Consider the following 26,969-nt stretch of genomic DNA (forward strand, 5'->3'; position numbering starts at 1 on the left):
GTTAAAATAAATAAATAACAGCAATATTCGCTTGCACGTCTTGGTTTTCGCGGGGTGAGGACGGGGACCCAGGATTCCGTCCCCAAGCACCCTCCCAAATCCTGCTGCCAATCCAGCAGGCAGGAGACAAAGGGAAAAAAATTGTCTGCAAAGTCAAGCCAGAAGGTGGAAACGTTGTGAGAGTCTGCTTTTAAAGTCTATGTTTGAAACAAGTGAGGGCAGGGAGACGAAGGATTCTTTCCTTGCACATGCTCAGACATCACTATGAAGCCGCTGCGTCTTGGAACTGCCCTTCCTCTTTCTGCGAGCCTCCGAATGGAGCACGTGACCTGCTACAGGCAGGGTGTTGCCGTAAGCGCGCGCCCTTCTAAATCAACGTGCACAGGATTGGGCCCTTAAGCATTGCACACGTGTATAGCTTTGTGCAGCTTTTCAGATGCTAGCAACATATGATCTAAATTCCATGAATTCCCCACTTATTTCTCCCCACGCAGGTCCTGACCACAGGACCAGTGGTCAGGGATTATGGGAATGGTAGTCCCAAAACATCTGGAGGGCCGAGTTTGGTGATGTCTGGCACAGAGGCATGCATGTTATGCCAATGGATAACAGATAACCAACGCTCACCTGAGCCAAGCCATCAATTTACATGTAGCTTTGCTTAGCGGATCCCACGAATCTAAAGGTTTGCTTACCTCTGATAAGGCAGCAGCCCATTATCCACGATTTGGGTTTAGCACATAGGAAGTTGCCTCCTGCTGACTCTGACCACACATTAGTTGGCCAACTCAGCATCCTCTTCACTGACTGGCAGCAGCTCTCCAGGTTTGAGACCAATACAGTGGTACCTCTGGTTATGTACTTAATTTGTTCTGGAGGTCCGTTCTTAACCTGAAACTGTTCTTAACCTGAAGCACCACTTTAGCTAATGGGGGCTCCCGCTGCCACTGCGCAATTTCTGTTCTGATCCTGAAGCAAAGTTCTTAACCTGAGGTACTATTTCTGGGTTAGTGGAGTCTGTAACCTGAAGCGTCTGTAACCTGAGGTACCACTGTTTTCCTCCCCCTGCCCCCCAAATCTCTGTCTGGAGATGCTGGGGATTGAACATGGGACCTTCTGCATTGCAAAGCAGATTGGTCTACCACCGAGCTACAGCCATTTCTTGAAGCATACATCAACCATGTAAATGGACTACCAAGTGTCGTTGGCTACCACTTAATACATTTCTGATGAGACCCATCATCTTGAACAATAATAAAACACTATTTTCCAAGGAGAACATGAATGAGGAGCAGAACAAGAAAGCCAGCAGAGTGCCATATTCTTTTTTTATTGAACTGATTTCAGTCCACACTGCTTTACAATATTTAGTTTCAAGTTGCTCCAAATTGTGCCACAGGTAGCTACAGAAGCTATTTGTCTTTGAAATGTGCAGGAGGTAGGCAGCAAAGCGACTGAATTGACACGCGCAACAAACAGCAATAAAATGAGTAATGGGTAAGAAACGGATGCAGAAACACAGTGTAAACTTGTAAATAATTGTACTGTAACTAGGTGAGCTGGGTTACAGCTGTATAATGCAGCATGCATATGTAGACGTGTACATTTAGGAAAACTTTAGCCTACTGGCCATCTCTACCTTAGCATTAAAGGTTCAATCTTTTTTTTCTGGAATGCTCCATGTTTCAGATGGACAGACTGAAGGGTGTCTGTTTACTCTGCAGCAAAGCTGGGGAGCCTATGGTCCTCCAGGTATCACTAGACTCAAAATCCCTTCATCCACAGGCAGCTTAACCAATGGTCTGGAATGATGGGTGTTGTAGTCCAACACTGTCTGGCAGGACCACAGGGTCCAGATCCTTGTTCTACAAAGCTTCACACACATACACCCCAATTTATTTTAAAGCTTCTCCCTGGGAACTTTTGTGAGGATGCTCTTAAGAGGCCCCTGTCCTTGCACAGATGAACAATCTCCAATATTCCAAGCTACACAAGAATGTGTCATAGGCATATCAGGAGAAAACTGGCGCCACTTGTGCGCATATGCTCACAATATCCCTTCAAAATGCTAAGGCCACATTCTACACCATACATTTAAAACACATTGCTTCTCACAAATAATCTTGGGAAGTGTACTACTGGTAACAATAGCTCTGTGGGGGTAAACTACAATTCCCAGAATTCTTTGTGTTTTTCGGGTGGGGGAAAACTGTGCTTTACATGTATAGTGTAGATCTAACCCAACTGCATCTAAAGGAGAAATAAACGTTAACAAGAGTTATGTGCCCAAGAGTTGGTTACCACAGTGTCTGAATTGAAAGGATTGCTATCTAACTGAAGGCATTTCCTTCCATTGCACCGCCAAGGCAATTTGATGCTGGTGCCCTTTTGAGCTGCTCATAGGCTTGATGCAAAAGCAGCATCTCAACAGCCCTGGGAAACTAATGAGCTGAAGCTTCTTTTCCGGGTCCTGCAAATTTACTTTGCCTTTTAATGCACTTGCAAGCAGACTCGAGGCAAAGACTAAATTCTTCAGATTGCCGATACAGCTTTTTAGGTGAGCTGCTGTGGCTTTTTCACCAGCTTTCCTCTGTTTGATGAATCTCCAGTTAAACAAGTTTCTGGGGTTCTTTAAAACCCAGTCTGACTGAAGAGAGCAGGACCAATGAGAAGCCTGTACCCCCGCAGACAAGCAGCTTTCACAGCATCATCAGCACTTTGAAAACAATAGCTGTCATCTTCAACCAGAACCTAGTCTCCATCTTACAGATACAATCTGTACATAATGGCACACTCTGTAAATAGCTTTAGGTGCTACTCACATTGTTTAAGGAGTGTTTGAATGACCAGCCAATGATTCCAACCTCTTCCATCATGGCAGAACCCCATTGCCTCTCAGGAACGACTCAACATGCATCAGGATCTCAAAGCAGAAGCAAAAACCTCATTTGAGGTTTGCTGAACATACAGCCTCTTCCGGTACAAAGGCATGTTAGACTTCCTCTGCAATTCACTTTTCCCCCTCAGAGAAAGGGGCATTTTCCCTTATTGAGAAAAACATATTCTTACCCCTCTAAGAGAAGGTAAAAAGATATTCATTATGGAGAAAACATACACAAATTCATGTGTACACATACACTTTAGATGAAATTTCCAAGATTGACTGCCACCCTTCTGAGTTTTAAGAACTTGGGAGTTTTTTAAAATGTTTCTCTCCCCAAATCTTTTTTAAAATAGTAAATACTTTAAAATATATATACAAACGTTTCAGGTAAGTTACAAATAAAACAAGGTTAGGAATGCCCACTTCCCCATGCAGGTATTTTATATCCTAAAGGTGCTTTATAGTGATAACCTCATATTTGCCAGTATGGTGTTAAGCAAGGAGGGATGCTCTCTGGATGCTGCTGGGAATTGTAGTTCAACAAATCCAGAGGGCCACAACTTCTCTATCTCTGCCATAAAGGAATAAAAATCAGCTTGTAGGCTGGGGGAAAAAAATAATTGTATTGTCTCTCCTTTGTGCGTTTTACCTGGGGATAGTGAACTCTGCTCTAAAGGACGATGAAGATCATCCTTTCTTCTCCCCTCCCTGCTCTCAGTGTATTTTATTGAAAAATAAATTCCTTCCACATTGGTAGTGCCCATCAGCAGAGGCCAGAAAACCAGCACGGGGAACTGCAGGTAGGCAGGAGATGCTAACTTTGCTCCTCAAAGCTGCTTCCTTTAGGCAACAGGGATGGAGAAGGACTCTTTGGGTGAGCCAACTGTCAAGAAAAGAGAGAGAGAGAGGTTTCAACTTTTCCTTCTGGCTGCAACTTCAGTTTTTGCGCCGTTCTGCCCATGCTTCCTAAAGCCACTTCCTCACCTCACCCCCTCCCTCAAGTTCTTTTGTACAGATGCAGAATGCATGTTAATGGTAGCAACACCTCTTGCTTGGGCTAGGGGAGGATGGAGAGGGGTGTGAGTGTGCACAGGCAACCCCGCATTTACACGCATTCAATATTTGAGCGTGCATTATGCCGAACCCAGAAGTGACCTGAAAACGTCACAAAAAGGAGTGGAACGGGAAGGGGTGGGGTGGGGGGAAGCGCTACTTGCAGGCTTTTTCAATGCCGTTTCAAATATCGTATTTTCCGCTCTATAAGATGCACCCGACCATAAGACGCACCTAGTTTTTAGAGGAGGAAAACAAGAAAAGCCAGCAGACACGCTCGCTCGGCGCGGCTCTTTAAAGATAGAGCGGCTCTTGCTGGCTTTTCTGGGAGGTGGGAGAAGGGACAGATGGGCTGCCCTCCGTCCCTTCTCCCATCCCCCTGAAAAGCCAGAGCAAGCTGCGCAGCTATCGCTGAAGCCAGCAGAGCAAGAGCGATAGCTGCACAGCGGCTCTTATTCTGCTGGTTTCCCAGCGAAGTGGGATGAGGAACGGAAGGGAGCCCTTACGGAGCCCCTTCCTTTCCTCCTCCCGCTTTGCTGAAGAGGTGCTGTGCTGCTCCACTGAACCCAGCAGAGCAAGAGGGAGAGCTGTGCAGCGCCTCTTGGTCTGCTGGCTTCCCAGCAAAGCTCTGCTGGATTCTGCGGTAGCTGCGCAGCCTGCTTTCACTCCATAAGACGCACACACATTTCCCATTACTTTTTAGGAGGAAAAAAAAGTGCATCTTATGGAAAGAAAAATACGGTATTCACTTAAACATGGGGTGCCTCGGCACATAACCCCTGCGCAAATGGGGGTTGCCTGTGTGTGTGTGTGTGTGTGTGTGTGTGTGCATACACACAAGCATACAGACACACACACACACACAAACAAACAAACAAACACATACAGATGTGCAAAAAGCCTCTGTCTTCTGCAGTTGGAATGTAGACTAGTGTACGAAAGTACAAGTCACACCTCCATTGCTCCTCCCAATTTTGCCCCTAGCCCCACCCATCCCAGCACATGGCCTGCGGTAGGTTTCCCCTGCAAGAGCAATGTGGCCCTTGTGGGGACGAGGTTCCCCACCTCTGACTTGGGAAGATGGGACTGTGCGTTCGAAGCCCCCTTTCAACACTTGCTTTGCCAAGCCAACAGAGATCCCTAGAGAGCCTTGCCTGAAACTTGCGCCGTAGAGCCTGGGTCATGATGGGTGTCAGTCCTGTGCCAGTCTCCATGTTCTCTTTGTTGCTTAACGGGGTTCCACCTGGGCTCCTGGGGCGGGGGAAGGGGAAAAAAGGGTACACAGTCTATGCTGGGAGTCATAAACTTGTGTTTTTTCCCTAGTAGGTTTGGTTAACTGGATTTATGTTTCGCTTCTCAGAGCAACATATCCCAAAGCAACTTACATGAATACTAAAACGCTTTCATAAAAATATGCCAATGCATTCAAGACACAGAGGGAAAGCCTCCATTTATTTATTTATTTACTTATTTATTTTTATACCCCGCCCTCCCCAGGCAAGGCTGGGCTCAGGGCGGCTAACAAACAATAAAAAAAACCAAGTTGAATAAATACAACTTAAAAACAAGATTAAAATTATCGGTTCTGCCCAAATGCCTGAGGAAAGAAATAATGCCTTTGCCTGGTGCTGATGTGATGACAAGGTTGGCAACAGGTGGGTCTCCCTGGGGAGACCATGCTACAAAATGGGGGCTACCACAGAGAAGGCCCTGTTCTCTCATTGTCCTCACCCCGGAACTCCCTCAAATGATGACCTTGGGGTCTGGGCAGCATCATACGGTGAGCTAAAAGAAAGCAAAAAGGGGGAGAATGACCCCCACTTCCCTATATGGACGGTTACCTCTCAATAGCGACTTTTCTCAAGTGTTTCCGGAAATCTAAGCTGCTTCTGCTAGGAGTGCTGGAGGGGGAAAAGAAGAGCAAACAGGAAAATTAAAATACAGATTTCCTAAGTGGACCAACGTTAACGCTGCGCATAAAATCTGTAGAAAGGTCAGAGGTGCCTTACATCAGGTGACTGGTAACCCGAGCTTGTGGCCCTGGGGCTTTGGATTTCAGATTGATGCTTTGCAAGTCAGAGAGGGTAATTAATGCCTTGCGCCTCTCAAACGGCGATCTCCTCTGAAGAAAAGAAAGACTTGTTACTGCACCATACCTTTTGAAAGAAGCTTCAACACAGGGCCTTTGAGAGGAATTTTATCAGGGGGAAAGTTTTTCTTGGCCCTTTCCCTTCTCCATTATTCTTGTTTTTATCCTCTAAATCGGGGTCGGCAAGGTTTATCTTGCCTGGGCCGGATCGGTCCTGCGGAGATCCCTCTGCTCTAAATAAACCCAACCAATAACTCCCCCCAACCCCCATTCCCTTGAAGTTCGGACATAACATTAAACACCTTAAACTTCTGGTGACTTCAGGACAGTATGAAATTAACTGCTTGTTGAAGTCTGGGGATGTTATTTTATTTCTTTTTTAAAAAATCATTTTTATTAAGTTTCCCATTTTAACAATCCAATCAAATCACATTGAATGTTCCAAATTATACAAATACATATCAAATAGTCCAAATATTCGGCCTAAATTATAAATTTTTTATTGGGACTTCCCATGCTTCAGGTTTTTATTTTATTTCTTACTTGCCATTCAAAAGAATTTATTCCCCTACCTGGACAGGGATAGCCAAACCTCTGTTCTTCATGCCATGGTAACCTCTAGGTTAGATTACTGCCTTTGAAGACTGTCCAGAAACTGCAGTGAGGCCAAATTCAGGGTCCTGACCGTTGACCAGGGCAAGGCAGTCTGAGGCTGAAACGCCAGCCCTGGCCCAATTGCATCAGCTACCAATTAGTTTTCGGGCTCAATTGAAAGTGGTGCTTTATGTGTTTTGGTATTTTCAAAGCTTTATTTTTATTTTAACCTAAGTATAGTAAAGAATCATACAAGCTGCTGCATTTTTGGTTACAGCCGAAGAGCAAATGATGTTAAAGATGTATGTCTTTTTACAAATCATATAAATAATCAAAATGGTTTTATGTGACTACAAAGATAGCTTTTGTAACTCATAGAAATGACTCAAAAGTGCACAAACATAATTAAGTTATTGCTGACAATCTAAAATCTATTTGTCTGGTCTAACCCACTATCATATTGTTTTTATTACACTCTCCCAAGATAAACTGGATCTTTGAATTTTTAAAATTTTGTTTAAAGATGTTAGCCAATGCTTTTGAAACTTATTTTGTAATAGAAAATCAATGAAAATCAATAAAAATTGAATTTGGAAAAAGTAACTACACAAATGCATAGCTAACTACAGAAACCTGATTCAAACTCTCAGATTTATAAAACAACAAACAACTGTACAATAAACCTTCATTTTGAGCTCAAAGAATTCCCTTTGTTACTAATCAAATGGCTGGTTTTGACCTATAAAGCCTTATGTAGCTCAGTTCCCCAATACACCAAGGGCCACTTTTCTCCGTATGAATCAACCTGGACACTGATTTATTTACCGTATTTTTTGTTCTACAGTATAAGACTCACTTTTTCCCTCCTAAAAAGTAAGGGGAAATGTGTGTGCGTCTTATGGAGCGAATGCAGGCTGCGGAGCTATCCCAGAAGCCAGAACAGCAAGAGGGATCGCTGCTTTCGCTGCACAGCGATCTCTCTTGTTGTTCTGGCTTCTGAGATTCAGAATTTTTTTGTTTTTGTTTTCCTCCTCCAAAAACTAGGTGCGTCTTATGGTCTGGTGCATCTTATAGAGCGAAAAATACAGTAGTTTTGGCCAATATTGTATTCCCTTCCGCTTGGCCCAATTTCACCCGGGTCCCATTCATTATGCTATTAATCAGTGTTTGAAAGTGGACCGTTTTCTGCAGATATTTTTGCTTGTTTGTTACTGACACCATCACAACACCACACCTGTCCAGGTTACCCTAGCCTAGGAGTCCTTCACAATACCATTCTGATACAGAGGCCGATCATCAGACAGCAGGTCCCAAACAGCTCAGCTCAGAGCATTTAACACAAAATGTGAAGCACATTTAATACGCCTTTCTGAATTTACCTTGTCTATCCCCATGCCGCTTTGGGCCTTCTTTAGTTTCACATTTAGGAGGTCCTGGAGTGTTATCTGCATGGGTACATCTTTTTTTAAGGCGGCTGCCTGGATCAAAGAAGGAAATGGACAGAAAAGAGGTTCAGAATCCACAGCTCTTTCAACGACACTGACCAACAAAGTCTCCGACACAACATCCTTCAGCTCCTTCTGAAATCCTACAGGAATTAAATTTCTACCCCACTCTTCTGTCTAAAGGGGCTCAAGGTGGGGAGCAGTGAAATGCTACATAAAAATAAAATAAAATACTTACATAGTTAGATTTCTGTACTGTAATATTCATTAAAAAAATAAACCAAGCTATCTACAGCAATTGTACGTACAATAAAAAAAAGATGTAAAAACTGAGAATCAGAGATCAGCTAACTACTGTATTATGATGAACATAGGTTCTTAATTGTCTGCATAAGCTTGGAATCATTTACCTTTGCTCACCTCTAGCTCCGCCTACCATTGGCAAGTGGCCCCTGGGAGGCTGCCCAGGCAGGAATGCGGCCCCCAGGCTGAAAATGGGTTTCCCATCCCTGGATTGCTCCCACCAACCCATATGCTTCTAGCAGGCTAGAAACTGAAACGGACAAGAGGAAAAACCTGACCCCAATTAGAGGAGTTAAGAGGAACTCTCACTGCCATACACATTACCGGCGTCTTACTGCCACCAGCTCTTCTGAGACGGAGAGGTGCAGGTAGAGGCTGGGGCGGAGGGGGTGGGGGTGGAGGTGGAGGAGGGGGTGGGGGTGGAGGTGGGGGAACCAAGGGCTGTGGAGGCAAAGATGCTGGAAGGCCCAGCTGCGCATGCACGGGAAAAGTTGGCTCCGGATTCTCCAACTGCATCTGGCACGGCGGCTTTTCCGAGAAAGGCACAACAGTTCCATTCTGTTGAAAGAGGGAGAAATCAGCGAGGGGGATTCAATTCAGCACATAGAGAAATCTGAAGTCTCATCAGCTGGAAATGTTAATCCAAAACCTTGTGTAATCCAAAACCTTGTGTAAAGCCACAGAGACTTATGAACTACCCAACTTAAGATGAACTTACTGTATTTTTTGCTCTATAAGACTAACTTTTTCCCTCCTAAAAAGTAAGGGGAAATGTGTGTGCGTCTTATGGAGCGAATGCAGGCTGCGCAGCTATCCCAGAAGCCAGAACAGCAAGAGGGATTGCTGCTTTCGCTGCGCAGCGATCCCTCTTGTTGTTCTGGCTTCTGAGATTCAGAATATTTTTTCCTTGTTTTCCTCCTCCCAAAACTAGGTGCATCTTGTGGTCTGGTGCGTCTTATAGAGCAAAAAATACGGTATAATGTCTGATTTCAATGGATTTTTCAAATGCTTAACTCTTTTGTTTTCTTTAACTTTTAGGTGAGTTCGTGAAGATACCAGCAAAGGGTAAGTTCGGTGTTGTTCACAATACTGAGAGATGCTAGTGAAGTTGCAGATGGATGTTAATGAAGTTGTAGACAACGTGCCGGTGTTTTGCACATGTTTCGCCCTAGCATTGAAACCAGACATTATAAGTGTTATGTACTGAAGTTCTCACCCTGGGCCAGCAGGGGGATACTGTAGATAGTTTTCACTCAGGTCCACATATGCAAATAAGGAATTGAAAGTGACATTCAGTGATTGGATAGTTACAGAAAGTTGTTACTGTTACATTGTAGTGGAGCTCTATATAAGCAGGCTGGCTGAACCCTTCAGTTCAGTTCAGTTCAGGCCTGTGAATAAACAAGAGCTGTCTGAAGAATCGCTGTGTCGTCTGATATGTTCACCCACAACTTAACAATAAGTTCATCTTAGGTGGGGTAGTTCATAAGTCTCTGTGGCTTTACACAAGGTTTTGTATTTTGCTCAGAAGATTGATAAAGAATGTATAATTATTTTGGCAATTATTGTTTCTATATTAGTCACCAATGTGTTGCATGAGTCGTACTACACAGGTTGCATTTTTCTAGCAGGAAGTGTTAATCTGGCAGTAAGGCACCAGAGCGGCCAGGTTGTCAACTCAATTATGGGATGCAAGCTCTTATGCATCAACTTTTCATTTTGAAAGTTTACTAAACCACATTAGCATGCACACCCCCAACACCCCCCCAAACTCCCAGTTACAACATATGTTTCCTCTTATTTATTTCATAAAATGTCTATGCCGCATGATTGTGAAAAAACAACAACAAAAATAACATTAAAGCAGTTTCTATTACACAATAGAATTTTGGATACTTATATTTTAATGCTTGTATAACACGTCTGAATATTAAGCGGTATATATAAATAACTGAAATAGCTGGGTTTTATACCCGCAAGCTACCTGGAAGCCTATTATGGAATTAAGCAGTACATAGATTAATCTTAAAGTAATTATTATCTACATTCTACAAACCACAACAAATTGGACTCGTCCACAGCTACAGTGGTAACTCGGGTTACATACGCTTCAGGTTACAGACTCCGCTAACCCAGAAATAGTACCTCGGGTTAAGAACTATGCTTCAGGATGAGAACAGAAATCGTGCAGCGGCGGCGCAGCGGCAGCAGGAGGCCCCATTAGCTAAAGTGGTGCTTCAGGTTAAGAACAGTTTCAGGTTAATAACGGACCTCCGGAACAAATTAAGTACTTAACCCGAGGTACCACTGTATTTGCCTGCGGCAAAGAAATAACATTTAAGACGAAGTTCCTACCCCTCCACACAGGTAAAAGTCTTGCCAATGGTTTGGGCTTCCAGGATCCTGTTTCCAAAGTAGGAATGTCAGGAAGCAAATCAATTCATTACAATAATAACAGAAGCTGCCCGGAGGTGGCAGATTGGATTGCTACAAACTTTGTAAAAAGTACGACTTACCTTGACCAGCAACTGTAGGCTGGCAAATTCAGTTTCCAGCTTTTCTAACCGTTCCCCGAGTGCAGCCAACTCCTGCAGACGCGTGTTTGATGGAGATACAATTTTTTTGACGGCTTGAAAGAACTGGGAGAAAAGAAGCAAGAGAAACTGATTTTCTACAGAGCTAGGCATAAGCCCGATGTATATGCACACTTGGCAGCAGAAAAACAGCTCATACTCCGGACCAATGCAGTGGGGGGAGAGGACACAAGAGGGCCACTTTCCTTGGGTCCTACGTTCAAAAGGGGGCTCAGATTTAGTTTTTTCACATTTAACTTTTGGGGGCAATTTGTTTCGATGTGCACCCAACTCAAATGCGACTCTCAGCTTAGTGCTGCAGATTTGAGCAGGTAAGAGACATGATTTGATGAGACATCATTTTTCTTAAGCTATACAGAGTTTAAAATGTTCATTAACATAAATAAAAATATATCCGTTCCAATGGTGGGTCGTTATTTTTTCATTTTGGCTGCGGTTGGGCCTCAAAAGCAGGAAATGGGCCTTTGACTGCCAACATCCTAGCGGTTGCTTGAAATGAAAAGCCATTTCCAAAGAGAAAAAGGGAGCCTAAAATTCTTGCTACAATCAATCATCACGCTGGATTTTAAAACCTGTGACCAGGATCCCAGGAAAGAAAGGGTGACAGGTGAAGTGAACCCCAGAGCCCGCCCAGACACCTTAAGAAGACACCTCCTTGATCGATCAAGATCTTTGTCTGGTCCAACAGCCCCACACCTGAAGTCCTGCCAACAGGAGTCTTACCCCAGTCCTTCCTGGATGTGTTGAGGATCAAAAGTGGGAGTCGTTTGCAAACCGATGCTCTCCCACTAAGCTGCAGTCCCTGTGTCTAAGTTTGTTACTGTAGATTCTGAATAGCAATGAGGAGTCATCCTTACTAGCGCTGCTATTCAGGATCCCTTGAGCTGGTGGCGTCAGAGATTGAACCCAGTACTTTTACTCATGTGAAGCCTGGGATCCACCAGCGAGCATGGGGTGGCTCAGCCCCTCCTAGGCTGAACACCCTCCTCCCAAAACATCCACATTAAACTGGGTGCCAAGATTAGACACTCTCGCTCTCTTCCATTCTGCACTGAGTAGGGGTTCAAAGAATGTCTCTTTGCGAGCCAGTGCAATGGGGGCTGATGGAGGTAAAGTCCCCCACATTGATAGGTGGGGCATCCTTGCACAATTCTTGCCTTTGTCACTTTTTCTGTTCTTTTAGATGTGGCAGCCATTCTATCTCATGCTACACCTCCATTTCGTTACGGTCACTCATCATACACTCTCCTAATTCCACGTGTGCCCACCAGCTCAAACAGACAAAGTTGGTGCCGCTGCAGTTTTCAGTATCCTAAATAAAAAGGTTACATGAACAAAAACTTACCCGTCCAACACTTTTATGGCACCACCTGTACAGACACAACCCTGCGGTCTGTAAAGCCTTCACTACTGCAATGCTCAGAAATGTCAAGGGCCATGAGTAAAGAGGTTTGCTCCAGCTGCAGGGTGAAACCGGAAGCCTACCAAAGACAAACACCAAATCAAAATCTTTAAAAGGTGACCTTCATGGATGGTTCCTGTTGTCTTTGGCACAGCAAACCTCCTCATTCCCATAGGCTTCCATAGTAGAACAAGCAGTGCATGAGCATTACAATGATATTGTTATAGATTTGGGAGGGGGGCCCCCCAAACCCTAGAAATTAATAAATGGTAGGATTTTCATTATTTGGGCTATGAAGGGAGAAATACAAGCTGCAGATGAATGCCTGTGCAAGCCTATGCAAAATGACCTGGCCGAGAAACAATATAGGGCCATTGGCCATGCAAGATAACTGTCCTCCCCCCTTGCCCTGAGGTGTGAACAGAGATGGGGGTTTGGTAGGTTGCCAGGGTAACAGGGTGTGAGGTGACAGGGGAAAAAAAGTCTTGAGCAAGGGTTGCTGAGGAAAAGAAGATGATGGAAGACGGACTGGGATCCATCTTGGGCAGGCAGGCTGCAGGGTTGACTGGGAGAGATGCCTTTGACTCCAGGGCTGCACTGCTGTGGGGTACAAGCCCCTCTTGAAATGGCTATGCTGTAAGATCTGGACTCCCTCCATGCAGACTGAAGGTGTAAATAGGTGAATAAACCATATTTCTTAAAGCTACCACAGTCTCCACATACCCTGGGTGAGTTCCTGCAACCCCATGGGCTCTTGCCACCACTTGGCAGAGAGAGGGAAAGCACCCAACTTTCACAACAATTTTATATGCAGTTTATTACTTTCTTGCTACATAAATGGTCTCGGTCACTTTCAATGCTTTGAAAACAAGGCAACTGTGATGACTAGTCATAGAAAGAACACTGAACAGAAAAATGAAAAGATCAGAGGTGCTTACTTTGGAGGGAGAGAACTTGAACACGGAGGCTGAACGATAACTTCCTTCCTGTTTGCCAAACGTTTTGCTCTGGCTCTCAGTTTTCGACGCCGTTGACTGTCCTTGCCCATTTTCTCTAACTTAAACTTCAGGCTAAATCATATCCCTGAAGCTTTGTTTGAAGGGGACAAATAAATAACAGGAATCCTGCCATACCCTTTAAAAAAAAAAAGACAGCTTTTTAAAAAAGACCAAGTGTAGATTTTAAAAATGTAGGTGTTGCCAGCTGGAACATCATGCCCAAGAAGCACCCATACAAACAAACACCCACCCACCACAGATGTAAATATTGCCATTGTCCAAGTGTTGAGTTTTCAGGGATTCAGCACGCTGAAACAGATTTTGATTTCCTTTGGAATATGGTCACTGGAGGCGTACTGACCTCTTGTAATATCTGCATTCATTTTACACACCCTGTGGAAAAGATGAAGCAAGCCAAGCAGGCAAGGCGGCCAAAATCACATCCTGCTCCAGTTGATCTATCCTCTCCACACCCACAGGGCCAACTTTACGTTGTATTTCATCTGACTGAGCATCTTAAAACTGTAAACTGTCTTGGGCATATTGCAGAAAGGCAACATATAAATTAAGCACAGTAAACAAGCAGAAAGAAAGAAAAGTGATGAGAAACATAGACAGCATCTTAAAAAGCAGAGACATCACCTTGCCAACAAAGGCCCGGATACTTAAAGCTATTGTTTTCCCAATAGTGATGTATGGAAGTGAGAGCTGAACCATCAAGAAGGCTGATCGGCAAAGAATGGATGTTTTTGAATTATGGTGCTGGAGGAGACTATTGAGAGTCCCATGGACTGCAAGAAGAGCAAACCGATCCATTCTGAAGGAAATCAGCCCTGAGTGCTCACTGGAAGGCCAGATCGTGAAGCTGAGGCTCCAATACTTTGGCCACCTCATGAGAAGAGAAGACTCCCTGGAAAAGACCCTGATGTTGGGAAAGATGGAGGGCACAAGGAGAAGGGGACGACAGAGGACGAGATGGTTGGACAGTGTTCTCAAAGCTACCAACATGAGTCTGACCAAACTGCGGGAGGCAGTGGAAGACAGAAGTGCCTGGCGTGCTCTGATCCATGGGGTCACGAAGAGTCAGACACGATTAAACGACTAAACAACAACAAAAAAACAAGCAGAAGCTCAGCTGAAATATGGGGTCCTCCCCACTCTTGCTGAGGCTGCGGGCGCATATGGAAATCTACGAAACTGTCATAGGGGGCACAGAAGTACCCATTTCACAGAAGAAAAAATGGCAATGTTCATCACCAGACGGGAAACACACCTGACTCCCCACCCAATAAAGCCAGAAAGAAGCAGGTGGTTTCCGCAAAGCAGAATACTTACGAGCGCTCTCATTCCATCCTCCAATTCATATCTTAAACAAAATCCCTACCTTAAAAAACCCAAACTCCGCCCTTCTTGACACATGCCAACATTTCCCTGCCACGCCCAACATTTCAAACTGATAGCAGCCTGCGCCACAGCCAATCACAGTTCCCCGTGCTGCAGCCAGTGTTCTATTGAGACAAAAACCCTATTGGCATCCTGCATCCCACGATTGGTTGCGAATCCAGCCAATCAGGAAACAATAGCCAACCAGATTAAAGGTCTGGAAAAAAGGGGCCAATAAGAGAAAGGGAGAGGGGAGGGACGATAAAAGGGTGGCCAAAATGTCAACCCGCCTTAGAAAAAAATGGGACCAATGAAGCACCGGGTGTTGAGCCTTTTGACCAATGGAGTCTCTCGGTCCAGCCCAGTTATCGCCCCCTACAGTTTTCTCTTAACAAACCAATCAGAGCCGCCACAGTCTCGAGCCTATCCAATAGGAGTCGCTGTCTCATGCCGCGGGGCTGTACGCTTTGTTCTCCAATAGGTGCGGGGTTGTATTTGAGAGGAGCCATTGAAACAGAGGACGTGGTGACAGCTGCCCAATCAGAGGCGCCGTCCCTTCCTCTTATAACGAAAGGGAGGGGAGAGGGGTGGAATGCCACCGCCTGAGGAATGTCAACTATTCAACATGGAGACGGCGGTTACTACGCTCGAGACCATGGTGAGTCCCGGGGCTGCCGTCGCGACGAATGTGGCCGCGGTTTTCTTGAGGGTAGGGGCCGACCGTTGAAAATGCGGGACCAACGAATGGGAGAAAGAAAGAAAAAAAAACCGGGAGGGGGAAGGAACACTTGAGGAAGGGGGAAATGTGAGGGGATAGTCCCATCCCCCCCCCGCCGTTTTGGACCCAACCACACACCGCGGAGAGGCTTCGGAGAAGATTCCGTTAGGCGAATCCACTATCTTCTGAGGGGAGGACAAAAAGGGGCGTGCTGGTTTTGGTCCATTTCTCTTTGGAGGCTCGCTGTTGGGGGCGTGGCTCGTCTGTGTGGGCGTGGCCCTCCGGCCTAACCCATTCTCTGAAAAGCCTGCTATTTACGGGGCGTGGCCAGAGCTTCGAGGGGGCGTGGCCCGTCGGATTGGTCCATTTCCCCACCCATCATTCATCAAAGGTCCTTTTTCTTTGAGAGAAGGTGGAACAAGATAAGGCTGTGTAGAAGGGTTCCATGGGAGGGAAAATAGAGTTCAGGCTGGTGCCACTACTAAGCAACAACTCTAATTACCAAAATAATTTTTATGCCCATTTGAACCAATAATTCACATATTATCTATGTCCACTTGAACCTGGGTTTCGCTTTTATATTACCAATATATGACTTGATTTCTTTATAAACTGCCACCCATGTACGTAGATCCACCAGCTGTAGGGTGTAGCAGTTGCCATTAATAAACATATGCAAAGCAGTATTTATTTATTTAAGCAGAATTTGTATGATATAGCACCATCTAGGTGAGCTTGAACTTTGGTTTCTATTTTATATTATTAATATATAATGTTTGGGCTCAAGTAACATTTGACCTGTAGCTGTTGCAATTTTCTACGTCCCAGGAATTGCAGCTGATCTGACAGACTCTACAGCTTGCTTTGTGTCAATCCAAGCAAGGGGCCTGACAGTGGTCAGAAATCCATCCTTTAGGAAGAAGCTGCAAGAAATGTAGCACACTCCAGCTTAACTTGCACGCTGTTGGGAGAAAGGCCTCCAATTGTGTATCTTGTCTTCCCTGCCAAGGGAAGGGTCTTAAAGAGAACAAACAACATGTGAAATGCAGGTGCAATACATGGTCATAATTCAGACTCATCTTTCAAAATTTCTCAGAGGGCACTCCCAGATCTGGAGTATGAGACCGTATCACTATCCAGAGAGAGGGGTTCAAAGAATCCTCTCTCCATTTCTGGTGGATTTGAGAGAGGGGACAGTGAGACTTCAGACCCATGATCCTGAGTCAAGGGTTGAAGGAGGTCAGCTGGCTGGATGAGAACACTTCTTGTTCCTTTCTTTGATAGTTGGCATATTTCTTGGGACGCAGGTGGCGCTGTGGGTTAAAGCCTCAGTGCCTAGGACTTGCCGATCGAAAGGTCGGCGGTTCGAATCCCTGCGGCGGGGTGCGCTCCCGCTGCTCGGTCCCAGCGCCTGCCAACCTAGCAGTTTGAAAGCACCTCCGGGTGCAAGTAGATAAATAGGGACCGCTTACCAGCGGGAAGGTAAACGGCGTTTCCGTGTGCGGCTCTGGCTCGCCAGAGCAGCGATGTCACGCTGGCCACGTGACCCGGAAGTGTCTCCGGACAGCACTGGCCCCTGGCCTCTTAAGTGAGATGGGCGCACAACCTCAGAGTCTGTCAAGACTGGCCCGTACGGGCAGGGGTACCTTTACCTTTACCTTTATATTTCTTGGAGGTGGAAGCTGACAAGAACACCATCCTCCTCTAAAGATGGATTTGTGTGGATATACACACACACACACATTTAAATGAAAATACTGAAAGTAACTTTTGTTCCCAAGGAGAAACAGACACCCCCAAAGATCTGGCTTGCTTTTTTCTTTATTTAAACCAAAAGTGATGGTGCATTTCAAAGAGTAAGTTCTTGTTGCTGAAATGTTTTGTAAGCTTTTCTTTTCTTGCAAGCCATTTCCATTTTCAGGATCTATTCTTTCTTTTGGAACCAAAGAACGCCCTTCTGAGCCTGTTCGATTCTGCTTCCTTGTGGATGGCGAGAGGTGTCTGTCCACTGCCCTTTTTATGTTGTACTACTAGTGAACGTGCACAAAAAGCAGTGCAATGTTAAAAGGGCATTGGCCAGCGATGCTCAGTCAGCTAAAGTGACAACTTGAAGGGAAGTATTTAGTCTTTTGTATGTCTGTGTGTCTGTCTGAAACAGGGGTGGGGGACTCCTCTATATAGCTGGAATTTTAAAATTGGTGTACTGGTATGTGCACCCAGCTATAACATGTGCATAAATAACAGCCTTATGCAGTTACTAGCTTTCCACTGCAGTTCTTCAATGGTGCATCAGCACCCAGTCAGAAGAGAGCCAAATTCTTTCTTCCTTGTTCCACTCAAAATGAGGTGAGATCAAACTAACATGGACTGTGGATGAGTTGCAAACAGCCTGCTGGAAAGAGTTATGTGTGTGTCGGGAGTTATGATTTAGTTTGGAGGCTTCCCCAGCCCTTTTTAAAAGGAGGAGAAGCTGTGTACCTTTATCTTATTGTGAAGTTCATTTATAAATTCAAAGTTCAGTAGCCTATGCATTGTTCTGAAGGCTTCTTGCAATGTGTCTCGTGCAGAACATCTCTCCAAAGCACCTTGCTGCTGACAAGGGCTCTGACTTCATTGCACTACTGTACTTCCCAATGAGCAGTGCAATAGTATTGTCAAAGCACTTGTCGGCAGGACCCTCAGCAGTGGCCTTGTGGCTTATCTCTGTTTCTTCAAAGCCCGTGTAAGTGAATTGTGCAGAGGGGGCTGGGAAGATCTTGTGTTTGCTTTTATGACTGTACAGCAGGCCTGCAAACATTAGCCGGAGATTTAGTGAACAAAGGCTCAGGCTAGCAAGTTGATTTGCTGGAGGGCTGCTTTGAGAAGGCAATGGAGGAATGATCAACCACCACCAAAATGGGGTGTTGTCCAGTAACCATAAATTCAGCTTATTCACACCTTGGTTAGGTTGGGTTGGTGGGATTTGTTTTAGTCCGGTGTGTTTTGCCAGTCACTCGATAGGGAAGGAGACACAGTTCACTAGTAGAGCATCTGCTTTGCATGCAAAAGGTCCCAGGTTCAATCCCTGCCACTGCTAGGTAGGGGTGGGAGAGAATCCTGACCGAAGTCCTTGAGAGGTGCTGCCAGTCAGTGTAGACAATACTGAGCCACACGGATCAACAGTCTGACGGTATAAGGAAGCTTCCTGTGTTCCTATTACCTCCTTAAAACTGACTCTCTGGCTAATTGATGGAGCTGTGGGTTAAGGATACAACTATCTTTGAGAGTTTTAAAAAAGTCTATATTGATTCTGGCATGTTGCCGTAATAGAAGATATAGAAGAATATTGGATGCCTTTAATTTCCTTTTAATTAGGAGTGGCACCTTTTGATAGTTGAAACTGCAGCTTTTGCTTGTTAAATTGCCAGTTTCCTTGCACGTCTTTCAGCATCTCAAAGCTGGAGCTGCTGGCAAGATGCACATTTTATTTAAAGATTATTTTTTTTAATGACCTATCATTTTTCCTCTTTAATTTGTTGACAGCCCTGGTAACTAGGTATCACTTTGTGAGGTCAGCCTGCCTGTTGCATGATACAACAAGCTTGTGATCACTGAGAAATGACACTAGTTTTATTTATTTTGCTGCTGGAAAGAGGCTTCTTTTCTCTTATTATGTGTAGCTTGCTGGAAATTTGGAATGGACCGCTAGTTTTCTGATAGAGCAGCTCCCAGCATGACCATGTAATTCCTTTCAATGGAATTGAAATCTGGAAATCTGGGTACATAGCAGGGCATGCTTATAATTTTCAGATGCAACCTTTTGGGCATCAGGCATATCCAAGCTTTAATGTTGTGAGTTCCTTGCCTGCAATCCCTAATTGGATAGGTGGCAGGAAAACAGAAAGCCAAGTACTTCTTTACACATGGAATTCACTTCTATAAGAAGTTGTGATGGCCACTGACTTGGAGGGCTTTAAAAGAGGATTAGACAAGTTCATGGAAGATAAAGCTATCACTGGCTACTAGCCAGGATGGCTATGTTTACTGCCAGTGGCAATATGCCTCTGAGTACCAGTTGTTGGGAATCACAAGCAGAGACAGTGCTGTTTGCACTCTGGTCCTGTTTTCAGGATTCCCACTTAGGGCCTCTGGTTGGCCACCATGAGAACAGAATGCTGGATGGGCCACAGGTCTGATCCAACAGCCTGTCTCTTTTTGCATTCTTTTACAAACTGTTGCATGTGCTTTGTATTTTGGGTTCTTGTGATCACAATAACGGTTTTGATGAGCTAAAAAAACACCCTCCGGAACGGGGGTGGGGGAGGCAAAGTCGGGCATGATTTCCTCAAGTTAAATTGTAGTTCTCGCAATGGCCAGCAAGGGCAGGAGGTGCCTGGTGGGGCTAGTTTTGCAGCAGAGCTGCCTGGGAATGGGGCTTCTGCTCCCCATCTCCTCCATTAAGGCAGCCTGCTGGAGTGGGCTGCTTCCAGGTGACAGCTGAGGGCAGTTGAGGGGGACCCCAGTGGAGATGGCTTTGCCAAGGGATCTGATGCCCTATAACTGCATAGTCTCCTTTGAGGGTGAATGCATGGTGTGCTGCCCTCTTGTGCCCAAAGTCAGGAAACACAGATCTTTGTCTGTTAGACATCCCTCCTCCAGCCTTCTGTCCTGCAGGGGGGTTTGTTCTTTTGGTTTAAATCTTTTTTCTTTTAGCATGTTAAAATATGTAGGCACCTGTTGGCCTCTAAGTAGGAAGCCTTTAATTACTAGCTAGGCCCAACTTTTAATATGGAGGCCAATCCGTATGGCAAGATAACATTTCCAAGATCTGGGTGGCTAAATCTGGCAAATAATAAAGTCCCTTCCCAAAGCGATGTTTCCCCTGAACACATTCCTTGGGCTGTTTCTCTGAACTGGGTGTGCAGCTGCGATTCCCATAAGTCTTTAATAGCTCCTTTAAGGAACTGATTACCGTTAATTAAGTGATGCCCCTGTCATCCCACTGTCTTACTCAGTTCCCTGGCGGCTCAGTAGTCATGAATAGAGGGGAATGGTAACATTGTAAGCTTGATTATCTCTTCATCAGCCTTGTTTATCAAATGCCGGGCAAGAGGAGCTATCAAGAGGATGAGTTTTGTAGGGTAATTATGTGGGAGAGAGACTACATAACCCAGATTTGGCAGCCCATAAGCAGATCTCCCTTTGTGTACAGAGCTCATGCTAGTACAGTGGTACCTTGGTAGTTGAACAGCTTGGCTTCCAAACAAATTGACTCCCAAACGCCGCAAGCCCGGAAGTGAGTGTTTCAGTTTGCGAACGTTTTTCGGAAGCCAAATGTCCGACGCAGCTTCTGCTTGAGTTCAGGAAGCTCCTGTAGTCAATCGGAAGCTGCGCCTTGGTTTTCAAACCGTTTTGGGAGTCAGAAATGGATTAAATTTGAGAACCAAGGTACCATTGCATATTATACCTTGCATGTGGTTTGTATGAGAACTCCTTTTGGCCCAATGAATGAAATGATCATACTTCGTTCTCTCAAACTCCTTCTCAAAAAAGAGAGGGTCAGTGTGGTGGCCCAGGACATCAGTGTTCATATCCCTGCTCAGCCATGAAACACTGGGTGACCTTGGGGCAGTTACAGTCTCTCAACCTACTCTACCTCAGAGGGTTGTTGTGGGGGGGCAGTGGGAAAGAAGAGAACCATGTATGCCACCTTGAGCTCCTTGGAGGAAAGGTGGGGTAGAAATGTGATAATAAAAACTTGCCTCTTTGTATACCTTCAGGGCAGCTAAGAACATTGAAAATTATCTTCCGTTGAGTCGGTCCATTACTCCATCCCATCATTTGCATGCTGCCGTTTCACAGTTAAGCCAAGCTCAAGCTGGCTTACAGCACCTAGTCTTGTATTTTTGTGCCAGGGAAGGTGGCCCTGTGCTGGATCGAGGGGAAGGTGCCATAGGTGCCATTTGTTCCCTTCTGATATAGAGATGGAAATGGTTGGATGAAGGAGAACTACCTGCCTTTGAAGGTGATTCTTTGCAATGTAGGAAGTCCAGAATGTGACTTGTGAAGAAACCCAAGGGCAAGGTCTCTTTCCTGGGCAATAGGCCAGTTCTTGAACACAATTAAACTAAACCTTTTTCAGATAAAAGAGCGGACTCAACCTCCAGTTTCAATTCAGGGTGAGGGGAAATGTGCCTCTGCTGTCAAAGTTTTGAAAACACAAAACAGGAACTATCGAAGCCTATGTGTTGTATCCAGTGTAGTGCTATTGGCAGTGTGCTTGTTCCACTGGTGAAATTTTGTGTGCAATTGCTTCATCTATCACTGCCTTGGTGGATCGGGAGGAAGAGGCAGCCCGCCTGCCTGCTGGGGCAAAGGGAAAGACAGACAAATGCATGAGGCTTTGCCTGGCTGTGGATGCTGCCTGATGCTCCTGCCAGACCCAGTGCTTGACAACATCAGACTGCCCTACTCCACAAAGCATGGATTGCACCCCACACCTTGTGGAATGGTGAGCGGTGCCAAGGCTGCCTGATACTGCTGCTGCTGAGCACTGGGAGCAAAGGGCATCCCTCGGCCAGGTTTCAACATCGGGATGTATCGGCAGATACATTGTGAAGTTGAAAAGCTGACATTGCCCAGCCCTAGTGCACCTTTTCTCTCCACATCCCCTGCGCTTATGTGTGTACTGGAACAGTAGGGGTGTTTGGTTTCCAATTTATATAACAGAATTGTGATTGACCATTTGGGTGTTTTAGTTCCAGAAAGCCGAATCCGACCTGAATTACATTCAGGCAATGTTGGAGTTTGAAATGGTGAAAGGGCATGCTGATGGACTGTCTAAAGAGGTACTGAATCTTTTAATGTAGGTTGTAAACCACTGAGTCCCCAGCCCCTATAAAGCTATAGAAATGAAATGAATAACAACAACAACAACAACAACTTTGCTTAAGGCTGCATTCCTTTGTCCACTTACCTGGGAGTAAGCTCCACTGAACCACGTGGGGTTACTTCTGAGTAGCCCTATCTAGGATTGTGCTGAAAGTAGTGGTGTGAGTTTTCTGGAAAATGTTGGAATTCACTTTCTATATGCAAATTAGCCAGATTTACATAGGGAAATTTGCATCAGAAAATTTTCTGGTGTCCTAGAGCACATTTAATTGACTTGGTGCTCTCCAGATGTCATTGGACTGAAACTCCCATCAACCCACAGCCATCATGGCTAATGGCTAGGAATGATGGGTGATGCGGTCCCACAACATCCCTGGGGGCACCATCTTGGTTGCCACTGCCCCAGAGAGTAATCTAATTCAGCTTGTTTATTTTATTTGTATTCAGTAAACAAAGCTTTTTAAAAAAGTATCCCGTGTTAAATTTTTGTCCACAAACATTTGAATTTGTGGTGGTGGACAGTGGAATTAAACATGGCTTAAATATTACACAGCGATGCTCATAGGGATGTACATGCTTTAATTTGCTGAAATTTATGGGTGGTGGTGGGGAAATCACAGATGTCTGAATCAGGCGCTCTAATTAATTTAATTTTAGCAACCCATGGTATACTGACTCACATACTTGCCAAGGAGAATTGCCTGAAAAACATCACCATGTCCGTGCTGCACTGTGCAAGTTCTATGGTCACATCCACACCATATGCTTCCAGCACATGGCTTTCCCCAAGAATCATGGATACTTTAGTTTAAGGGTTCTGTGAATGGTAGCTCTGTGGGTAGAAACTATGGTTCCCATGATTCTTTAAGTGTATGGTGTGGCTGTGACTTTTAACCCTCCAGTTAGCTGAATCTGATTGCGTAGGCCTCCCATTTGTGTTGTGTTATGAGGGTCCTTCTCTCTCTCTCCCCCCCCCCCCCCGTTTCTGATTCTCCTCCAACTATGTGCATCTTCCTTGCTTTGGCAACAGGAGAATCCTCTGGTTGTCATACAGCAGCTGTCACTGGTGAAGTCTCGCTACAAAATGTTGTGTGAGCAGCTAGAAAGGATTTCTACCGAGCGGCGGGAGTCCATGCGGTCGATTCGTGCTACTCTGGCCAAAACAATGAAGCTGGTTCAGGAAATACAGCACCACACTGGAATGGAGGTAGCGCTCTTGAGTTGCCTGGCTTGAGGGACGTGTGTGTGCACGTGTATAGGTATAGGGAGAGACAGAGAGTATTGGACTTTCCTCCATCAGCATATAGGAACGCCAGGAAAGAAGACAAGTTGCCTGAAGTGTGCATCTGCGAGTAATTGGTCTGAAATGTACACCTGCTGGTATTCAGCTCGTGCTTTTGAGTTTCCCACTGGGGCATCTGGTTGGCCGCTGTGAGAACAGGATCCTGGACTAAATGGGCCACTGGCCTGATCCAGCAAGGCTCATAGAGCATATTCTGGGTTTCAGTTTGACTCAGTTGGGCCTTGGCATTTCCCATCACAAGCTATGTGAGCTCCAGGATCAGTCGCACGGCATATCTTAGAACAAGATCTGGAAGATTACAGAGTTGTAGGATCTATTATGCAACATTCCTGGGATCCACTGGCTGGAGTCAGAGGGTTGGGGGCTGTGGAGCCTGTTGCAAAGTGTTGGCTAGGGGGCAGAGCCAATATTCTATCACTCTTCGTGAGACATATCCTGGGACAAGGGTAGCTGATGCATTGGACCACAACTCCCATTCTCCCTAGCCCTTAGCTGTGCTGTGGATGATGGTAGTTGGAGTCCCTATGACTTCTGGAGGGCAACAGGTTGGCTTACCCTGCATAATAGTAGTAGTAGTAGTTTTATTATTTATACCCTGCCCATCTGGCTGGGTTGCCCCAGCCTTGGAATATCCTACATATTACTAAATTACTAAAACCTACAGATTTTAAATCTCTACAAACTGGGGGTTTTAAAAACCACCCAGCATAACTTCTCAAAGACCTGGCAAAGGCAACCAATGAATTTCACAAGTGAGGAACATCTGAAGTTGACATAGAAGCTATTAGCATAAGGCCTGCCATGGCACATATATATTTGTTTCCTTCATATTTGATTGGAAGTTGGAACCCTCTGCCAATTTAGTTTGATGATCTAAAATATGGCTAGGAATGTGAACAAATGACCTTTAACAAAAGAAATTACAAAACATTACAGTGGGTCTGGGTTAGAGACAAGATTTGATGAGGTTCTTGAGGACAATTATTGCAGAATGTAAACAGCGCTGCTTAAGATGTTCCTCTTTCTTGTCCCCAGATCTCACCTCTATCTGAAGAAGAAGAACTTGCAATGCAGCACTTAATGTACCAGACTCTTCAAGTATCAGATACCCCAGAAAAACAGGTAATTCTGAACCCTGGGGATCTTGTCTGTGTTTTTACTGAGTAGCTCCAGACAGGGTTCGAAATTAACGGGTGCCAGTTGCATTTTGCAACTGGCCTTTTGCGACTTGATGGCGATGTCCAGGTGCCACTTTTGGCGCCCAGCATCTCCACCTGCCTGGCCGGGTGATTCAGGGGGTCTGGTCTCCAGGGTAGCACGGCAGCAAAAGGCAAGTCTTTTGCTATCACCCTACCCTGCCAAACAGCTGATTTATTCAACAGTGCAGCAGCAAAAGTCACGTCTTTGTTTTTTGCTGCTGCTACGTCTTCTGCTACTGCGCTGCCCAGGAGACCCCGATTCACCCAGCAGCAGAAAAATAAATAAAAACACGCCACGGTGGCGGAAAAGTGTCTTATGTTCCTCTCCTACTCCACAATTTAACAAGTAATAATAGAAACAAGGCAATACCTCCTCTCCCACCTTTTTGCCTGTAGAAATCGTTACTTGACCACTTGCTCAAATTTGAGAAGCGCTAAAGAATGGGCTCACACTTTCGGCTCCCTTTAAATATTTTCACAGATATGCTTTGAAACCTAACTACAAAACATATTTTGGGCTCTTGCTTGGGTGGAATAAGACTTCCACAATCATTCCTGAAGTACTGAGGCATTGAAAGTTCCATCTGTATCTTTATTATCTGTAGTGGCAGGTCTCCTGTGTATGAGCACCAGTTTAATCTTGCTCTTGTCTAGTGGGCATGGGTGTGTGAATTCAGATAGGCGGTGATATGTGATACTGCTGCAAAAGTTAACACAATTCATAAGAAATATGGCAGCAAAATATGGCAGTCTGTGATTCTTGACTTCTGTAGTTTAGAGCAATGTCTTACAAATGAAAAGTAGTTCCTTTCCCCCCCTTCCCCTTTGAGGACAGAATATGATTTGTGTTTTTAAAAATGCTGTTCTTCTTTTCTACAGAATTGTCCCAAAGAGCATGAAACCCACTGATCCCAGACAAAAATTCCAAAAATAGCTTGCACTCATCAGAGTTGGAAGTTGAAAACTGAGGCTACACCTTAAATGTCTAGATTGCTTGTGTTTTCTTTTTAATATTGGTACCCAAGTTTCCTGTACATACTTCCTAAATTGTTGTCAGGTGAACAATGACTTGAACATTTTGTGGTGGTGATGTTGTTGTTGTTGGTGTTGTGATGGGGTTGATATTGTAATGTTCCAAAGGTGCTTTCAACCAGAGCTTGTGGTCCTCTGGATGCTACTGGACTCTAACTCCAATCATCCCTCACCACTGGCCATGCTGGCTGCCGGGAGTTGGAGTCCTATAACATCTGGCAAACATCCTGTTGGCTAGTCTTGCTCTGGGTTAATTCAGTCTGCTGCTTACACTATACAATGAATGGAAGCTGTTTTTGATACATTGTACAGTACCTTTCTCCTTAATGTGGATCTACTTGTACTGTATATTCAAAGCCAGGCTTCCTCAAACGCGGCCCTCCATATGTTTTGTTTGAGACTACAGTTCCCATCATCCTTGACCACTGGTCCTGCTAGCTAGGGATTATGGGAGTTGTAGGCCAAAAACATCTGGAGGGCCAAGTTTGAGGAAGCCTGATTCAAAGCCATAGCTGTACCTTTGAAACAGTAGCCAATGGATACATTGTGCTTAAAGTTTTATTGTGTTGGTTTTTTTTTTTTAAAAAACTTAGAAACAATAAAGATAAATGTATGACAACACAAAGAGTTGGCTTCCTTTTTAAATCTTGTGGTTTATTCACCTTTTTTTCCTAGTGTGTCTTTCACCTTCAGTTAACTCCAGAACTATTGTGCCTTTGGCTAATCTGATTTGTGGCTAGAATAAGCCAAATCTTAATGGCTGTGTGAATCTTCAGTTAGTAAACCTGGAGTGACAGCTCGGGAGATAACTTTTCTCTCTCTCTCCCCCCCACCTCTCTCTCTCTCTCTCTCTCTCTCTCTCTCTCTCTCTCTGTGTGTGTGTGTGTGTGTGTCTGTAAAATTCTTGAGTAGCTTCCTGCAGTTATTGTGGGAGCAGAGAATATTATACTTGTGTCTCAGATGTGACTACACACACACACACACACACACACACACACACACACACACACAGTTAGGTTACCTCTTTTTCCTCCTGGGCATTGACTCTAGCCCAGACATCCCCAACCTGCAGCCCTCCAGATGTTTTGGCCTACAATTCCCA

General features: G+C 44.9%; 2 protein-coding genes across 6 annotated transcripts; one reads left to right on the top strand and one right to left on the bottom strand.

The window, feature by feature from the left end:
- Nucleotides 1-1,314: 1,314 nt before the first annotated feature.
- On the bottom strand, nucleotides 1,315-15,851 carry PRR11 (proline rich 11). Of its 3 annotated transcripts, none has more exons than XM_081890616.1 (10): nucleotides 15,602-15,851; nucleotides 13,303-13,498; nucleotides 12,308-12,443; nucleotides 10,885-11,007; nucleotides 8,693-8,926; nucleotides 8,000-8,098; nucleotides 5,947-6,059; nucleotides 5,779-5,838; nucleotides 5,092-5,188; nucleotides 1,315-3,767 (listed from the first exon to the last, which is right to left on the bottom strand). In XM_081890616.1, exons 2-10 carry the CDS (start codon nucleotides 13,410-13,412, stop codon nucleotides 3,699-3,701), a joined length of 1,041 nt encoding a protein of 346 aa, XP_081746742.1. In that variant the 5' UTR covers nucleotides 13,413-13,498; nucleotides 15,602-15,851; the 3' UTR covers nucleotides 1,315-3,698. The 3 variants fall into 3 exon arrangements, with proteins under 3 accessions (XP_081746742.1, XP_081746744.1, XP_081746743.1); XM_081890618.1 differs by lacking the exon at nucleotides 15,602-15,851 and adding an exon at nucleotides 14,747-14,973; XM_081890617.1 differs by lacking the exon at nucleotides 15,602-15,851 and adding an exon at nucleotides 14,698-14,972.
- Nucleotides 15,275-26,492, top strand: SKA2 (spindle and kinetochore associated complex subunit 2). Of its 3 annotated transcripts, XM_081890758.1 has the most exons (6): nucleotides 15,344-15,403; nucleotides 16,292-16,524; nucleotides 22,201-22,290; nucleotides 23,364-23,540; nucleotides 24,672-24,758; nucleotides 25,715-26,492. In XM_081890758.1, exons 2-6 carry the CDS (start codon nucleotides 16,507-16,509, stop codon nucleotides 25,742-25,744), a joined length of 402 nt encoding a protein of 133 aa, XP_081746884.1. In that variant the 5' UTR covers nucleotides 15,344-15,403; nucleotides 16,292-16,506; the 3' UTR covers nucleotides 25,745-26,492. The 3 variants fall into 3 exon arrangements, with proteins under 3 accessions (XP_081746882.1, XP_081746884.1, XP_081746883.1); XM_081890756.1 differs by lacking the exon at nucleotides 16,292-16,524 and having other exon boundaries at nucleotides 15,275-15,403; XM_081890757.1 differs by lacking the exons at nucleotides 15,344-15,403; nucleotides 16,292-16,524 and adding an exon at nucleotides 19,262-21,467.
- The last annotated feature ends 477 nt before the right edge of the window (nucleotides 26,493-26,969 follow it).

The sequence above is a fragment of the Podarcis melisellensis genome (assembly GCF_964234715.1).
Source record: "Podarcis melisellensis genome assembly, chromosome: 15".
NCBI lineage: Eukaryota > Metazoa > Chordata > Lepidosauria > Squamata > Lacertidae > Podarcis > Podarcis melisellensis.

What these genes read in the sequence shown, in the direction of transcription:
- PRR11 (XM_081890616.1), bottom strand. Translation starts at nt 13,412, where the DNA reads ATGGGCAAGGACAGTCAACGGCGTCGAAAACTGAGAGCCAGAGCAAAA. An exon ending in TCAAGTTCTCTCCCTCCAAA is followed by an intron (nt 12,444 to 13,302) that starts GTAAGCACCTCT and finishes TGTCTTTGGTAG; the next exon opens with GCTTCCGGTTTCACCCTGCA. An exon ending in CGGGTTACCAGTCACCTGAT is followed by an intron (nt 5,839 to 5,946) that starts GTAAGGCACCTC and finishes TTCCCCCTCCAG; the next exon opens with CACTCCTAGCAGAAGCAGCT.
- SKA2 (XM_081890756.1), top strand. Translation starts at nt 15,338, where the DNA reads ATGCCACCGCCTGAGGAATGTCAACTATTCAACATGGAGACGGCGGTT. An exon ending in CTGATGGACTGTCTAAAGAG is followed by an intron (nt 22,291 to 23,363) that starts GTACTGAATCTT and finishes CTTTGGCAACAG; the next exon opens with GAGAATCCTCTGGTTGTCAT. An exon ending in CAGATACCCCAGAAAAACAG is followed by an intron (nt 24,759 to 25,714) that starts GTAATTCTGAAC and finishes TCTTTTCTACAG; the next exon opens with AATTGTCCCAAAGAGCATGA.